Raw genomic sequence first — 18,060 nt, 5'->3', positions numbered from 1 at the left:
TTACTATCTCCATTTGGATAATCATGATCTGATTGGGCATCGTCAGCATGGATTTGCAAATGGGAAAAATCATGTTTTTTTGAAGTTTTTTGAAGATGCTACTAATGAAAATTGATAAAGGAGAGTTGATGTACTCAGGACACTTAGAATTTCAGAATACTTTTGATGAAGTCCCCCACAGGAGGCTGGTTAAAAAACTGAAAGCAGATGACATAGGAGTGGTGTCCTGCCATGGACTAATGATTAGCTAACAGACATAAAACAGAGAGAAGGAAGAAATGGGTTATTCATGCATTGGAAGGCTGGGACTAGTGGGTTACCACAAGGATCAGTATTTGGGCCCAAGCTGCTCACAATATATCAACAATTTGGAAGTGGAGACCAACTGAATTATTTCCAAATTTGTGGATGATACAAAGCTAAGTGGGAATGTGCTGTATAGCAGTTTCAGAAGATTTTGGAAAGGCTTAGCAAATGAACTGGAACATAGTAGATTGGAATATATTGTAGAAAAATATGAAGTTATCCATTTCAGTGGGAGAAGCAGATGACCAGAGTATTTCTTAAGTAGTAAGAGACCAGAAAGTGTAGATGTACAAAGGGACTTAGACGTCCTAGTCAATAAGTTACTGAAAGCTAGCATGAAGCTGCAGCAAGCTATCAAGAGGGCTAATGGAATGTTAGCCTTTATTGCAACAGGATGAGAGCACAGGAGTAGTGAAGTCTTGCTTCAATTTTACAGGAGATTTGTTAGACCGCACATGCAGTCCTGTGTAAACTTTAGGTCTCCTTATCACAAGATATTACTACCATTGAGGGAGTACAACAAAGATTTTGCCAGACATTTTGAGACGGTGGGACTGTCCTATGAAGAGAGATTGGGCAAACTAGGCCTGTATTCTTTAGAGTTTCTAAGAATGAGAGGTGGTTTCATTGACGTTTACAAAATACTTACACTTAACAACTTACAGCATACTTATACAAGGAGGTAGATGCATTTGTGGATATTTTTCACATATGAATCAGCCTGTTCAGATGTCTTATAACACAGCTCTAGAGCAGGCAGAACTTGAACCTAGGCCTTTGGCCTAGAGGTAGGGACACTGCCACTGCATCACAAGGCCCTTAATCCATTCAGACAAGTTATGGCATACCTCCGGGATAGATGGGACTTGAGCCTAGGCCTTCTGGCTCAGAGGTAAGGATGCTACCACTGTGCCACAAGACCCTTAACAGACCTGTTTTTAGCATTGAATGAACTAGGAAACAAAGTAAGTAAGCAGTTTGTTGGGGGCAAGTAGTAGATGTGAGATACATAATCAAAGTGCAGGACAATGACTCTATGACAATCATGGGAGTGCAGTTTGAAAGTAAGGAGTGGAATTCGGGGTGCATTTCATCAAGACAGTCCTTCACTTCAATTCTCTGCTGGAGTTGAGTTCAGGATCAGTATGGGTCTTGCTGACACTGGGACAATGAATTTTCAGGAACGATTTAGCTGGCTTCCAGTTTATTCTTCTCACCATTGAAGTTTTCAACCATAATTTAAAACTGGAGTCTACAGCACATATGGCCAAATATAAGCAAGCAAATACACAAGAAATGGAGAAATTCTTGTGGTGCACTGGTAGTGTCCATACCTCTCAGCCAGCAGGCCTGGGTTCAAGCATGTAATAACATCTCTGAACAGTGTTGCTCAGAAAATATCTATACACAAGAAATAGAACCATTACAATGCAATTTCTGGCATTTGCATTGGAGGAAGAATACAGAGTGGCAAATTTTAATGACTTTTGACTGATATTAATAGTATACGATATGTCTGTGAGGCCAAAGCCAACTCCTCACCCTCACTTCTGCAGTAGCCTTGATTGAGTTGATTCAACAAGTAAGGAGTCAATAAATTGAACAATAAAATAGAAAATTTAAACATTGACAGCAGAATATTTTAGCTAACTCTTTAAAAATTGACAAAATACCAAAACAGCCCAACTGCGAGCCTGAAATAACATACTTCAAACTATTTTTAAATACAGGCATTGTTTCTTATCAAGCAATTTCCTGAGATGTTCTAAGATTTTTAAGGTTTTAAGTTAGTACTCATATTTACATAGTGCTCTTAAAGGCTTCGGGATGTTGCAAAGTGCTCCACAGTCAGTCAATTAAGTACTTTTGAAGTAATATTTACAGATGCAGAGTTTGAGTAAGAATTAATAACAGAGGTGTTCCTTTATCTTTGCCTGGCTAGTTGCATCCACAAAAAAAACACATTAATGCATTGGTGAAACAAACCTTTCCTCTTGTAAAAGCATACTGATTCTGCTGAACCACACCATGATTTTCTAGTTTCCTGTTATTGCTTTCTTAAAAATAGATTACAGCATTTTGCTGACATCAGATTAACTGGCTTGTTGTTCCCAGTTTTATCCCAAACACCTTTTTCATGTGGCAGTGTTAGATTTATTACCTTCCAATCCACTGAATGTCAGAAGATGACAATTATTTACCCAGTATCCCTGAAGCCAGCTCTTTTAGAAGTTGAGTATGTAAGTCATGAGGCCCAACTCTTTTTCCAAGTAACATAATGTTCTACTGTTGCAAATTCTGTGTCAATTGAGTATTAGATGTGCATAGTCTAGTTGTGATTAAGAACAGCAGATACTAGTTGTGATATGTTCAGGGCACATGTGGAAAAGGATTCTGATGGTACAGTGATAGTATCTCTATCTCATTCTGAGGAAGGGTCACTGAATCCAAAACGTTAACTCTGTGTTCTCTTTACAGATGTTGCCAGATCTACTGAAGCTTTCCAGCAATTTCTGTTTTTGTTTCAGAACCAGCAGGCCTGGGTTCGAGTCCCACCTGCGTCAAAGGTGTGTCTAACATCTCTGGACTAGTTCATTAGAAAGATTCAGCACATATGCACGAACAAGTTTCCATCTGAGAAATGTTGATCTGTGGAAGGTACTGTGCATTTATGTCCTCTTGTGGTGCAGTGGTAGTGTCATTACCCCTGGAGTGGGAGGTATGGGTTCAAATCCCACTTGTTTCAGAAGTGTGTAATAACATCTCTGAACAGGTTGATTAGGGAAACAATAGCTCAATTTTTTTTAATTACTCTGCAGTTATCGATAGTGCTTTTGTTGTGCAGTGGCCATGTTCCGACTCCTGAGCCCGGAGGTCTGGGTACAAATCCCACTTCCTCTAGAGGTATGTCATAACAGCTCTGAACTGGTTAACTAGGAAATCCTACCCTGTACTTATGCTCTGCTGGATAGTGTGAATAAATTAATGTGGAAGATGGACGCTTTCTTCCTGTGCCAGATGGATGTTCATCATATTAACATAATCAAATCTTTTCATTCTACCCACACAGGACTGGGGTCTCAGCCTAGTATAACATCTGAAAAACAACATCTCAACAGGATGCAAGGCAGGTTAGTTTGTAGATTAATCTTGATCTTATTGGATGACAGAGCTCAAGGAGCTAAATGGCTCACACCTGCTCATAAATTCCTCAGGGAAGTGCTCCCTCAGTAATGCACTCAAGTCCTGATGAAGGGTGTACACCCGAAATGTCGACTTTCCTGCTCCTCTGATGCTGCCTGACCTGCTGTGTTCTTCCAGCTCCACATTGTATTGACTCTAACTCCAGCATCTGCAGTTCTTGCTATCTCTGATGCACTGGAATGTCAGTCTAGATCATTTATTCAAGTCTCTGAGGGGGAATTTCAACCCATGATTTTCTGACCTTTTCTCAAGTTTCAAATCATGCCCAATACATGACTGTCCAATTAACCACTCTCTTGCATGTAATATTTCCTACTTATAACCTGGCATAGAGTTACTAACACTTCATTGACCTGAAAATTTGAGATCCACGGTTACAGTGAACTGTCAGTCAGATAAAGGCTAAACCAATTAAAAACAGAATATGTGGAAAATACTCATTAGGTCTGACAGCATCTGCAGAGACAAAAATAGAGTTAACATTCATTTTATCAGGAGCAAGACAAGTTAGAGGATGTAATAGGTTTTGAGTGAAAGGGAGGTAAAAGGGAGAATGGAGAGAAGTTATGTGATAGGATGGAGGGCAGAAAGGATACATAACAAAAGATTTCCTGGCAAAAAGTCCAGGGGAATGGTAATGAGACAAGTAATGAAACAAGTTAGTCAGTTCAAAGCCAATTAGAAATGGGCAATAAATGTTGGTCTTGCTAGTGATATCCATGTTGCATGAAAGAATAAAAAAGGACACTGGGGAATACCATTGTATACCGCTGACTGGTCTAAAAACAGAAGTGTTCACTACAATCACTTGAAAGAGCATAGTGACAGACACGTGGAACACCACCATCTACAGGTGTCCCATCAGTCACCCATCCTGACTTGAAAATGTGTCAGCAGCCTTCAATCATCATTGGATCAAAATCCTGTAATTGCCTTGAATAGCCTGCAGAGCCAGCTTCACCGCCGAGACTGTAGTTGTTCACAAAGACAATTCATCATCACCATCTCGAGAACCACTGTTTTATGACCAGATTCTGGACAAAGTTTCCCAAGTTATTCCTACTCCATACAGGATGCCTCCATTTGTTGGGGTCTAAGGTGAGAAGGAATGAACTAGCTCCCCTTCTTTATTCACATACCCCCTTGGTTGATCACAACAAGATTAATTTATAAAGGGTTCCCTCCCTTGTGGATAGTATTCTCCCACACCAAATGAGGTTTACATTTCAAAAGGAGCCAATTTATCCAGGCTTTCTTGAGAATGTGAGAAGAAATAATGATATAACATACTGATTAGAAATGAGAAGCAAGCCCAAAATAAAATTTAAAAAATTGGAAACTAAACTGTTCCTTCTCTGGTTTGTCTGTGAAGAGGTAATAGTGGAATGTTTGTAGTTAAGTAGTCAATTGAGATACCTAGCTTTGCAGGTTGATTGAAATTATCATGCCCTGTTCCCTTCTGAATGGTTTGTGAGCTAGCTGACTTCTTGCACTCTGAGTAAGAGTGTTATTTACCTGTAATTCAGGCGTGATTTCTGAATGGTTCTTCAATTGTGAGCTTACCCTAACAACCAAACCCAGACTAGTACACACATGTACCTGTGCTCACTGGCACACATGAGCATCTCAGCTTTCTAGCACACCTTCTTCCACAAATCAAGGCTGAACTTGCTTTTAACCTCTGTTCTCATATTCTCTTGAAAGGGGAAGACACAAAACATGTCTCTTTCCCATATCATTGTCTTTTCTCCCATCATGTTCACAATCTGAGATAATTCCAGAAGATTACAGTTCAGTTGTAGTGCATTTCTCCCTTTTATGTCCATCCCTTTGAAGCTTCCTTGACATTTCCACAGTTGGGATATTCCAGGGTCTCTCTTTCCAGTCATTCACTGAATTTACATCCATAGTTATCTTCGGCTGCATTTTCATTTTTTTTTAAATACACGTGTTGCAATTGAAAGTTCAACATATCTGTAAGTAATGGAGATCCTCCACCACCATGGCTGTTAGGGATACCCAAAAAAACACCCAGCAACACCATCATCTGTGAATTATTAAATAATTCAAACACTTCAACTTGTTCAAAGCTATGCTGTGGGGAAGCTGTCCAGCACTAAATTTTATTCATATTTTATCATTATGTTCGTTAATTTAGTTGTCTCTCTATCCCCAGAGTCCTGAATTTAAGATTCTGTTGGCCAACTTTCAATCCCACCAATGCACTTATCTTTCAGTCTCTTTGATCACCACCAGCTCTCTATCCTTCCCTCAATTAAACCATTCCATTCACTGCGGTCTCCTTGTACTGTTTGCTACCAGCCTTCTTCCTTTGTCCTCTAACTGCTACAAATATACAGTCCACTAGATTCAAATCTCTGGCATGACTGGACTAAACCATAAGGTGTAGGAGCAGAATTAATCCATCCTGTCCATTGTATCTACTCCACTATTCGATCATGGCTGATATGTTTCTCAACCCCATTCTCCTGCCTTCTTCCCATAACCTTTGATCCCCCTTACTAATCAACAACCCCTCTATCTCTGTCTTAAAGACACTCAATGACTTGGCCTCCACAGCCTTCTGTGGCAATGAGTTCCATAGATTCACCACCCTCTGGCTGAAGAAATTCCTCTTCAACTCAGTTCTAAACGGTCGTCCCTTCACTTTGAGGTTATGCCCTCAGGTCCTAGTCTCTCCTGCTAGTGGAGACATCTTCTTCACTTCCAATCCATCTAGGACTCTCAGTATTCTGAGAGTTTCAATCAGATCCCCCCCCCTCATCCTTCTAAACTCCATCAAGTACAGACCTAAAGTCCTCAACCACACTTGATATGGCAAGCCCTTCATTCCTCGGATCATTCTCGTAAAGCTCCTCTGGATCCCATCCAAGGCGAGCACACTTTACTTTACATACAGGACCCAAAACTGCTCACAATATTCCAAGTGTAGCCTGACTAGAGCATTATTCAGCCTGAGCAGTACATCGCTGCTCTTGTAGTCTTGCCCTCTCACAATGAATGCTAACATTGCATTTGCCTTGCTAACTGCCAACTGGACCTGCATGTTAACCTTAAGAGAATTCTGAACTAGGACTCATAAGTCCCTTTGTGCTTCAGATTTCTGAAGCCTTTTCCTATTTAGAAAATAGCCTACACCTCTATTCTTCATGCCAAAGTGCATAACCTCACACTTTCTCACATTGTGTTCCATCTGCTATCTCCCCCTCATCTTCCTTTCAACCTCAAGGCTAGTTATGTATTTTTTTCAGGATTACACTGGTAACAGCCCTAACTCTGGGCCAGGGCTCCAGCTTCAAGTCTGAGCTCAGAACCTAATATCCCTACTGGAAGATGCAGCCAAACAGGATGATGATCAATCTGTAAATCCTTGTGATTGGGCAGGCAGTAAGAGTGGAAGAGTTTACCGATCAGACAGAACCAATGCTAAAGGACTTTATTTCTAAGTCCTTGTCATGACTAAGTTTTCTTCTGAGGGGTTTGTTCTGGCCACTTTTTGTAGAGGCTACATCACTCCTAGAGCACTGTCCTAGCTTTTGCTTACCTGACCTTATCTCTTCATCCGTGATTCAACAGCAATTTTCAGTGTAAACTATGTAGTACTTTGAGATTGTATTAATGTTAAAGCTGCCATAGAAATGCAACAGTCTCGTGACAGTAATTCACACCAGTTCGCATCTCAGTTGCCTTGTTCAGTGTGAGTAAATAGAAGACTGCAGTACGAACCAACTTTTAGAAAGGATAGCCTCCTAGTTAGTGCTTAGGGTTAAAGCATCAGGTTAAATCTAACACAGCCACACTGGGGATTATCATGCTGCAGGCTGAAAGAATGCTGCCCCCTGCTGATGATTCAAGAATACCCAATTGAATTGCATTGCATTCAAAATACAGCAACAACCTACCTTTATTTAATGCCTTTAATATGATGAAATGACTCAAAATGTTCTTAGAGGACATCCAAATCTACCACAAAAAGTGTAACACTTACTATATGTGGGTATAGTAACCAGAATGACAGTCACGAGATACACTACAGCAGGTAACAGCCCCAACTAGCACACAGTGGCTCAGTGGTTAGCACTGCTGCCTCACAGTTCCAGGGACCTGGGTTTGATTCCACCCTTGGGTGACTGTCTGTGTGGAATTTGCACATTCTGTGTGGGTTTCCTCTGGGTGGTCTGGCTTCCTCCGACACTCCAAAGGTGGATTGACCATGCTATAGTGCCCAGGGATGTTTGGGTTAGGTCTGTTAGACATGGGAAATGTGGGGTTAGGGGAACAGGTCTGGGTGGGATGCTCCTCTTTGGAGGGGCAGTGTGGACCTGTTGGGCCAAATGGCCTGTTTTCACACTGTAGGGATTCTATGAACTAGCACACACTGCTGTTGTGTAGCACCCAATACTGCAGACATAACATGCATTCCAACGTGAAAAACAGCAACTATAACAGGGAGAGCATCCACTACAGGGATTGGGTCAGCAGGCACTGCACTCATTAAACAGGAGCGTAATCCATAAGTTTACAGCACAGTGCAAAGAATATAGCAGCCATGCAGCACAGATGAATCTAAAACATCTGTGACTGTACTCACTACTACTCCACGTATACTACTCACTCTAACCGATACAGCACCCACTACAGGCAATTCAATAACTTATGGTCACTAATGTCCTTTAGGGAAGGAAAGTCTGCCGCTCCCACCGAGTATGACCTGCACATGACTTCAGATCTGCAGCAATGTGCTTGACTCTTAAATATCCTCCGAAATAACGTCGTCAGTCACCCAGCTGCACCTAACTGCAACAAAGTTTGATGAAACAAATGAAATTGGATGGACCAGTATCAGTCATGGCACCAAAAACACAACTCTATTAAACCTGCAAAGTCTCCCTTATTAACATTTTGAGGCTTATGCCAAAATTAGAAAATCTGACCTACAGTCTAGTTAAAAAAACAGCCTGACACTGTCCATAAAATATGATTCCATAGAAGCATAGAAGATAGGAGCAGGAGTAAGCCTCTCAAGCCTGATCTGCCGTTAAATATGAGTATGGCTGATCATTGAGTTTAATACCCTTTCCTGCCCTTGCCCCCAACCCCACCCCACCCCCATATCCTTTGATTTCTTTAGCCACAAGAGCTATATTTACCTCCTCTTGAAAACATAAAGTTTTGGCCTCAACCATTTTCTGTGGTGATGAATTCCATAGGTTCACCACTCCCTTGGTGGAGAAATTTCTCCTCATCTCAGTCATAAAAGGTTTAGCCTTTATCCTTAAACTATGACCACTGATTCTGGACTACTCTACCAAAGGGAACATCCTTCCTGCATCTAACCCGTCAACAGCTCTTAGAATTTTATGGGTTTCTATGAGACTCCCACCTAAACTCCAGTGAATACAATCCTAACCAACTCAATCACTTCATCTGTCTTCCCTTCAGCATCTGCAGTCTTTATTGTCTCTCAATCTCTTCATGTGTCAGTCTTGCCATCCCAGCAATCAATTTGGTAAACTTCCGCTGCATTCCCTATATAGCAAGAGCATCCTTCCTCAGATAAGGAGACCAAAACAGCACACAATATTCCAGGCGTGGCCTCACCAATGCGGTGTATAACTGCAGCAACATATCCTTATTCCAGTACTCAAATCCTCTCGCTATGAAGGCCAACATACATTACTGCCTGCTTCACCTGCACACTTACTTTCAGTGACTGGTGCATGAGGACTCCCGGGTCTTGTGGAACATTGCTGTCTCTCAATTTACAGCCATTCAAATAGAGTAAGACATTGAGTATAGGAGTTGGGATGTCATGTTGCAGTTGTATAGAACATTGGGTAGGCCACGTTTGGAATACTGCATTCAAGTCTGGTCTCCCTCCTATAGGAAAGATGTTGTTAAACTTGAAAGGGTTCAGAAAAGATTTACAATAATGTTGCCAGGATTGGAGGATTTGTGCCATATGGAGAGGCTGAATAGACTGGGGCGATTTTCCCTGGAGCGTCAGAGGCTGAGGAGTAACCTTATAGAGGTTTATAAAATCATGAAGAACATGGATAGGATGAATAGCCAAGGTCTTTTCCCAGGGGTGGGGGAGTTCAAAGCTAGAAGGCAAAGCTTTAAGGTGAGAGGGGAAAGATTTAAAAAGGACCTAAGGAGCAACTTTTTCACACAGAGGGTGATGCATGTATGAAATGAGCTGCCAGAGGAAATGGTGGAGGTTGGTAAAATTACAATATTCAAAAGGCATCTGGATGGGTACATGAGTAGGAAGGGTTCAAAGGGATATGGGCCAAATACTTTCAAATAGGACCAGATTAATTTAGGATATCTGGTGGGCATGGACAAGTTGGACCAAAGGGTCTGATTCCATGCTGTACATCTCTATGACTCTAAATAATAACCTGCCTTACTATTTTTGCTACGGAAGTTGATAACCTCAAATTTATCCACATTATACTACATCTGCCATACATTTACCCACTTACTCAGCCTATCCAAATACACTTCAGCCTCTCTGTGGTCTCCTCTCAGCTCATCCATCCAGGCAGCTTTGTGTCATTTGCAAATTTTGAAGTATTTCATTTAGATCCCTCATCTAAATCATGAACAGGTATTGTGAATAGCTGCGGTCCTAGTACCCCATTAGTCACTGGCAGCCATTCAGAAAAAGATCCATCTACCTCTATTGTTTCCTGTCTTCTAACCAATTGCTATCCATCTCAATACATTACCCCTAGTCGCATAAGCTTTAATTTCAAACATTAATCTCTTATGTGGGACTTTGTTAAAAGCCTTCGGAAAGTCCAAATAAATCACATTTACTGGCTTCCATGATCAACACCACCAGTTACAGCCTCAAAGAATTCAAGTAGATTTGTTGAGCATGATTTCCTTTTTATAAATCTATGCTGACTGTGTCTCTTTCTACCAGTTTTCTAAATTCTCTGCTTTTTATCTCCCTGTTTTCTCTCTACCTCCCTTTTTCAACAGTAGGGTTACATTAAGCTACCCTCCAATCTGGAAGAACTGTTCCAGAGTCTAACGAATCTTGGAAGATGACCATCAATGCATCCACTATTTCTCTGGACACTTCCTTAAGTACTCTGGGATGTAGATTAACAGGCCCTGGGGATTTATCAGCCTTCAACACCAATCTAGCTTAGGATAGACATTAACATAGATGGTGCTAGATGGTCTATGTTCTAGACATCACTGGGGATGTCCTGTCCCACCAAATATACAACTCACCAGAGGTGGTGACACCGGGTCAGAGAGGAGTTGCCCAATTATCTTCAACATTGACAAACACATGAGACAATTATCCAAGCATTTCCCTGTGACCTGTCTGCAGAAGCGGGTTAGGGTGATGATTTTTTTCTGTATAGAAATGTGTGTCAGTTACTTTTTTAAAGTAAGTATTTGTTGCCAACTTATAGATTGTTGTCTTGAGCCAAGTTAAACACTGTGGTGTCTAGAAACTTCATGCTTTCCTTCTGGGTTCTGGTTTAAGTTTATTGGAGCAGTCATAATTACTTAATATATTAATGAATTCTTCTAATTCCTCTTCTCAAGAGTCCAAATTCCCCGTGTGTTAACTGATATGCTGAAGATATTGTAACTACATGAGCACATCACTTAACAAAGGATTTAGTGAGACTGAAAAAGATGTTCCCAAAATCAAAACGTGCCTCTGAAAGCCAAAATGTAGCTCTCAAGAACCTTCAAAAATCAAAAATTGAAATTGGCTCTGGAGGAGGTTTCAACTTACAACCCGTCACATGGCTGACCTGGAATCTCTCCTCATCTTACCACTGGTCTTTGGCACTTTGGGAGGATTTGTTGCTTGACAGTCAGCCTGGCCATGTTATGAAGCTATCACCTTTGGCTATTAGTCATAGGACACCAATTTAAGCCAATTGGTAAGGGAAGCAATAGTGACATTGAAAAAAACTCTTTCTATGCAATGAATGGTAAAAACTTATAATGCACTGCCTTTTTGAGGCAGATTCAAAGAGAATTAGATAAGCAAGAGAAAAATAAAGATGTGAGGAACCCCAGGAGAATTGCAGCAGAGTGGGATTAGCTGATTATGCCCTTGAAAAGAGCAGCACAGACACAACAGTTTTAAAGGTCTCCTTCTGTGCTGTAACCATGTTTCCACTACAGTAGACAAAACACTTACAAGAGCAGATATTGTACACACTACAACAGAAAAAGCACCTACCACAATATTATAGAACATAGAAGAGTACAGCACAGGAACGGGCCCTTCAGCCCACAATGTTGTGTCGAACATGACACCACATGAAACTAATCACTTCTGCCTGCCTTTGGTCCATATCCTTCCATTCCTTGCATATTCATGTGCTTATCTAAAAGTCCCTTAAATGCCCTTATCATATCTGCCTTTGCCAACATCTCTGGCAGCAATGTTTTAGACTCCTACCACTCTCTGTGCAAAAAACTTGCTCCTCACATCTCTTTCGAACTTTCCACCTCTCATCTTGAATGCACACTCCCTAGCATTAGACATTTCAACGCTGGCAGAAAGATTCAGTCCATCAACTCTAGCTATGCATCTCATAATTTTATAGACTTCTATCAAGTTTCCCCTCAGCCTCCACCAGAAAACAACCCGAGCCTTTCTAGCCTCTCCTTATAGCTCATATCCTCTAATTCAGGCAGCATCCTGATAAACCTCTTCTGCACCCTGTCCAAAGCCTCCACATCCTTCCTGTAACGTGACGACATTGGATACAGCATTTCAAATAATTAATAAGGCATCCAAACTGTTTCCAGCCAACCCAGGCACCTAGGACACTATATGTTATAGTTCTCCATGGCTCTAAATGATACACTTAAACATACGATAGACGCAACATTTATAGTTCAAATTATGTCCAAGGAATGAATCTATCCTTACCCGCTCACTGACAGCACGGAATTTGATAGCTAGTTCATCACGCTCAGCGTGACTCTGTGCCAAAAGGTCTTCCAGTCGGGACAGTTCCTCCTGCAGCACTGAATTCTCTTCCCGGAGACTGGCCATGGAACTCCTATCTTGTGGGCCTGTAAATAAAAAACAAAGGAATATGGATTTACATCTTTTACCAGACTCTGTTGAATTTTTCTAACTGTTACTTGCGAACACGTATGATAGGTTTATCAAATGTAGTGACAGAGCGGTTATATCACTGATCTTATATTAAATTCCATCTTGGCCAATTATGAATTGGAATTCAGTTTAAGATGATTTAATTAAAGTCCTTTAGGGAGGTAAGACTTGCTGCTCCTCTCCAGTCTGGCCTGTACTTTTTTATTTGCCTATAGGATGTGAGCATCGGTCACAAGGCCAATATTGATGTCCTTGAGAAGATGGCAGTGAGCCTCCTTCTTGAATCACCCAGTCCATTTATAGTGCTTACAGCCACAGGACTATTAAGGAGGGAGTTCCAGGATTACGATCCAGTGCAAACACCCACCATCTTAACTGAACTCTGAAGGAGCCAAATCAACCCTTCAATTACATCAAATCTCTGCAAAACTGAATTCCTGAATATCCCTCCCTAACACAACAGCAGACAGGAAGTAGGCATCAACGGGCTTTGCCTGTCCCTAATAAAATTTCAGATAGAGCCACAGAGTATTTTACAGGCATCCTCAGCACGCTCACCAACGCAGAGACTATTAAATTGTGTTATAATCCAGAGAGCCAGAGAGAAGATTCAACCACTACAGTCCCATCAAATTATTTACAGAGTTATAAACGCAAGCATAAGGCCCTTTGGGCCCACGGAGGTTTTCCTACACTATGAACCAAGCAAAATATTTGCTTGTTCCACAGCTGCACGATAACACATCATTTGCACCACTTTCATAAAATTTGAGATGCATTTGCCATTTAAAATCCTTGTCAAAGTGTCACAGAAGCTGAAACAACTTGAGGCAGATTGTATCATTGACCGAATCAACACATTACTGTGGATATCAAATTTCAGAAAACCATGAAACCAAATGGTGGAGTTAGACTATGCATTAACCTTTAAGGTGGCCAACAAAGCAATCATAGAATCCCTATGGTATAGAAGCAAGCCATTCAGCATGTCAAGTCCACACTACCCCTCCAAAGAGCATCCCACCCAGACCCCTGTAACCCTGAATTTCCCATGCCCAATCCACCTAACCTGCACATCTTTAGACTGTGGGTGGAAACCAGAGCACCCAGAGGGAACCCACACAGACAAGGTGAGAACATGCAAACTCCACACAGTCACTAAGCATGGAATTGAACCCAAGTCCTTGGTGTTATGAGACAGCAGTACTTACCACTAAGCCACCGTTCCAAGAGGCACAGCATTCCAGATAAGTATCACCTCCTAAAATCCAATAACTATCAGCACCCACTCATGACTCCACAGTCTTCTAGCAGCTCAATATTTGACAGGCCAGCTGTTGAAAGTCTTAATGGAGCAAAATTGATATCTTGTAGATTTCCTTGAAAGTGTGTTTCAGTACCACAGAATACCCTGTGCACCCAAAGCATTGCTGAAGATTTTATCAAACAATCAAATCATGATCACAAATTTGCATTACCTTTACCTGGATCAAAGCAGATTAAAGTTTGCTCAGCATAATTCTGATCTATTAGATGCCAACACAAAATGGGACGAGATACTTGATCATGAGCAGACCAGGTTACTTTAAGAACAGTGATTATGTGGATGTATTTGCATTGCCAATGAACAACTCTGATGTTGGTCTTTCAACTCATCACGTTGGTCATTGAGAATTACCAACTCAAATTTATAAACTTCAACACAGCCACCAGAGATGTTCATAGTTCAACAATTATTTCTGGACCTCAAGCAAATTGGGAATTAGGAAAAGACTCGATATACATATTTGTTGTTCAGGATGATTTTGTTTAAAATAATACGTTTAGTTTCACAAGGTGAAAAGAAAATCTAATGTTCAATTGCTTTGTGTTTGATTATGTGAGTCTGTTTACTATTGAGGTCACTGTGCTTGTTTAGTTAAGTCTGGGTGTGGACTCAGGGAAAGGTAAACAAAATTGAAAAAAAGATTAAATTCAGAACTGAAGCATGAGGCGGATGTTTTAGCGCACTGAATAAAACCTGTTACACAGTGTCATCTCTGCATTGGTACAAAATATAAAATATATACCAGCCCGTTCACTCATTAAAAATGTGTTTTTCATGTCGAGCAATTCACTAACCTTCCATTCTTTCCTCAGTTAAATTCTTGGTAACTATCTCTCGGATTCGAGCAGGGACTGTAGTTAGTGTCGTGCCCTCGCCCGCTCCACGAACAGTCAGACTCCTGTCCTTTCCACTCAACTCTGGGTTCAGTACAGTGTCTTCTAGTTTCTGAAACATCGGGAAAAACAATGAGCTGAGACATGTGCACTTGCTCAAATCTATAACTTCAGAATGGGCTGCTACGTCAGAGACCAAAATTAAATAGACCTGGAGAACTTTAAGCCTGATTTAACAGTGTTTGAAACTACTTTGTTTTGCGCAGTTTTCCAAAAGCTTTCTCACCATTAAAATATCAGAAGTCAAGCAGAAATGGGTTAACATTAGAATCGCAGGCAGAAAAATATCATGTGTAAATCCAAATGCATATTGTTGAGAAACAGAACTGTTGGATTCCAGAAAATCTACCATTAGAAGGATTTTTACTATACTGGCTATTATATGGCCAGAAATTGGACAAAGATGCGAGTTAAAGACCAAGAAACTGGGCAGATATTCTTGTCCAAATGACTTCCATCTAATTTGGGTCCTTTACATGGGCAAATGATTAGAATCATAGAATCCCTACAGTGTGGAAGCAGGCCATTCAGCCCATCAAGTCCACACTGACCCTCCAAAAAGCATCCCACCCAGACCCTCACCCCCACCCTATTCCTGTAAACCTGCAGTTAGAATTAGAATTAGAATCAGGTTTATTGTCACGTGTACTCAAATACAAAACTACAGGAGTACAGTGAAAAGTTTACAATATCACTTAATATTGAGCCATCTTAGATACAAAGTACCTAGCTACAAATCTTAGATACAAAGTAGAGAGATAAAGAATAAAAAGGTTACATTATCTTACAGTTATTCCTAGTGTAAGTTAGAAAAACAAGAACTAAAGTTGAAAAGATAAACATTACAGTCTTTCTATAATTGCCTTGCTGTAGATCAAAGCAGGAGGCTTCCACATATGGTCTGACCAGGCTCACAAGCCGCTGAATACCAGTATTGGTCCCCAGTCCAACAATCTTCCCCATCTCTGCTCGGGGTACACTGGCCGTCCCACTCAACTCAGGGCACGCTGGCTGTCCTGTCTTCGCTTGGGCCTCTAGCATGCTGTCCCTCTCCCCTCCGCTCAGGACATGCTGACCATCCCGCTCCATTCAGGGCATGCTAGCTGTCCCAGCTCCACTCGGGCCTACAGCCCAGTCTGCTCCATGCCTCCACCCAACTAGCCTGCATACTGTGGGCAATTTACATGGCCAATCCATTTAACCTGGACTGTGGGAGGAAATAGAGCACTCAGAGGAAACCCGCACAGACACCGAGAGAATGCGAAAATTTCACTGTCGCCCAAGCTTGCATTTCTCTGGCGGTGACAGCCCCAGGCTAAAACAAGGTCAAGACCGATTGGCTGTCCCCTTCTTCACACACACCCAACTCCACTACCCTCACCCCTCCATTTGACAAGTGTCAGGAGACTAAGAATAGTTAACTAATGCCCGTTTTCAACAGTGGAGGTGGAAATAATTGATTAAAGATGAGATTAATGAGTAATAAGAGAGAAATAAGATTGTGTAATGCTGTTACTTCTATTTACCAGCTACTTTAATGTTTCTGCTGGGCCTTAGTGGGCACATTTGTCCAGAATAACAGCAAATAACTCTGAGATACAGGGATACTGATGAGATAAAAGAATAGGCTGAAAAAGAGTGACAGAAGGAGTGACAGTTGTACATTTCATTTACCAATATTGCACTTTGTACAAGGAAAGTGTGGGAAGTTACAACATCCCTCTGTGACAGGTCAAGCATTACCATTGCATCTCAAGAGCCCTCAAAAGGTGTCTTCTGAGATCCAAATTCAAGATCTCAGATTTACAAGGCTAGTATGCTATCCCACTAAAGTGGAACAGCGGCTTGAATTGGGCACTTTAGCTTTGCATGTTATTAATAGCAGTGCCTGCTGCCTAGTCAGTCTTGTGGCACTATACCTACAAGCCTGAGGGTGTAAGCTCAAATCCCACCTGCCCTGGACATGTGTCATAACATGCCTGAATAATAACCACAAGTTGACATAAAATCTTTACAGGACTGCAGTTTGGTCTTCTGGAAGCAAGAGAGTAGATAAGGTACAGATTCACCAGGTCTGTTTTGTTTTAAATTCATTCATGGGATGTGGGCATTGCTGGCCTAACCAGCAGTTATTGCCCATCCCACAATTCAACCACATCACTATGGGTCGGGAGTCACATATAGGCTAGAACAGGTAAAGACAGCATTTCCTTCCCTGAAATTATCAACACAGACTTGAAGGAATAAATCTGTCTTTCCATCAGCACAAACGAGATTCTGAGGTCATTTAAGAGGGGCATTTAGCATCATGGAGAATAACACATTTGCATTGTAGAGGGTAATATTCCTGTCATATAAAAAAAAACATTCTCCACTCTTGCCATAGAAGATTTGGGAGCTGTGTCATTTTTTTGCTATAAGTTTAGTAACCGGGGAAAAGGATACAAAACAAAATCTAGGAGAGGTAACAGAGAGAAGAATACAATGTTATGGCTGCAGAGAAGGCGCACAAAGAGCGAGATCAACATTCAATTTAAAATTTGAGAGGTCCAATCAGAAGTCTAATAACAGCAGGGAAGAAGCTGTTTGTGAATTTGTTGGTATGTGGGTTTAAGCCTTTGTACCTTCTGCCCAATGCAAGAGGTTGGAAGTGATTATAACTGGGGTTGGAGTGGTCTTTGATGATGTTGGCTGCCTTCATGAGGTAGTGAAAAGTATAGATGGAGTCAATGGAAGGTTGGCTCGTATGATGGACTGGGCAGTGTTGGCAACTCTCTGTAGTTTCTTAAGGTCCTGGGCAGAGCAGTTGCCGTACCAAATCATGGTGCATCCAGATAGAATGCCTTCTACAGTGGATCTGTAAAAATTGGTGTCTTTATGGACATGCCAAATTTCCTTTGTCTCCTGAAGTAGTAGAGGAATGTAAGTAATTCCCTCTCAGCCATTCCACATTCTCTGTACCCTGCCCATGCTGCAGAAACAAGCTGCCTCTATCAACCTGGGTCAGCCAGGGCAATCTGGAATCACAGAATTATTCAAACATAAAAAGTTTCGTTGGGCTCGCGCACTGATATTTTGCACCTTTCCTGCGCTGCTTCTAAAAACAGCAAGGGGGCGCCAGTGGAAAGAACCTTGCCATAGACTTACCAGCCCTTGCTTTCCTCATGAAACCCCCTCAAGTCAAAACGGTC

At 41.4% G+C, this 18,060-nt stretch overlaps 1 protein-coding gene across 1 annotated transcript in view; it reads right to left on the bottom strand.

The window, feature by feature from the left end:
• crocc2 (ciliary rootlet coiled-coil, rootletin family member 2) overlaps positions 1–15,958 on the bottom strand; it is a 267,028-nt gene extending 251,070 nt beyond the window's left edge. The window contains exons 1-3 of the mRNA XM_048604136.1: positions 15,716–15,958; positions 14,771–14,921; positions 12,458–12,603 (exon numbers count right to left, since the gene is read on the bottom strand). Of these exons, the coding sequence (XP_048460093.1) occupies positions 12,458–12,603; positions 14,771–14,921; positions 15,716–15,958 (540 nt within the window). The remainder of the gene's footprint in view (positions 1–12,457; positions 12,604–14,770; positions 14,922–15,715) is intronic.
• Between the last annotated feature and the right edge of the window lie 2,102 nt (positions 15,959–18,060).

Source organism: Rhincodon typus, chromosome 13, assembly GCF_021869965.1.
Source record: "Rhincodon typus isolate 14 chromosome 13, sRhiTyp1.1, whole genome shotgun sequence".
Lineage (NCBI taxonomy): Eukaryota > Metazoa > Chordata > Chondrichthyes > Orectolobiformes > Rhincodontidae > Rhincodon > Rhincodon typus.
Note: the sequence above shows the minus strand (reverse complement) of the source record. Positions and strands in the feature narration are given on the sequence as shown.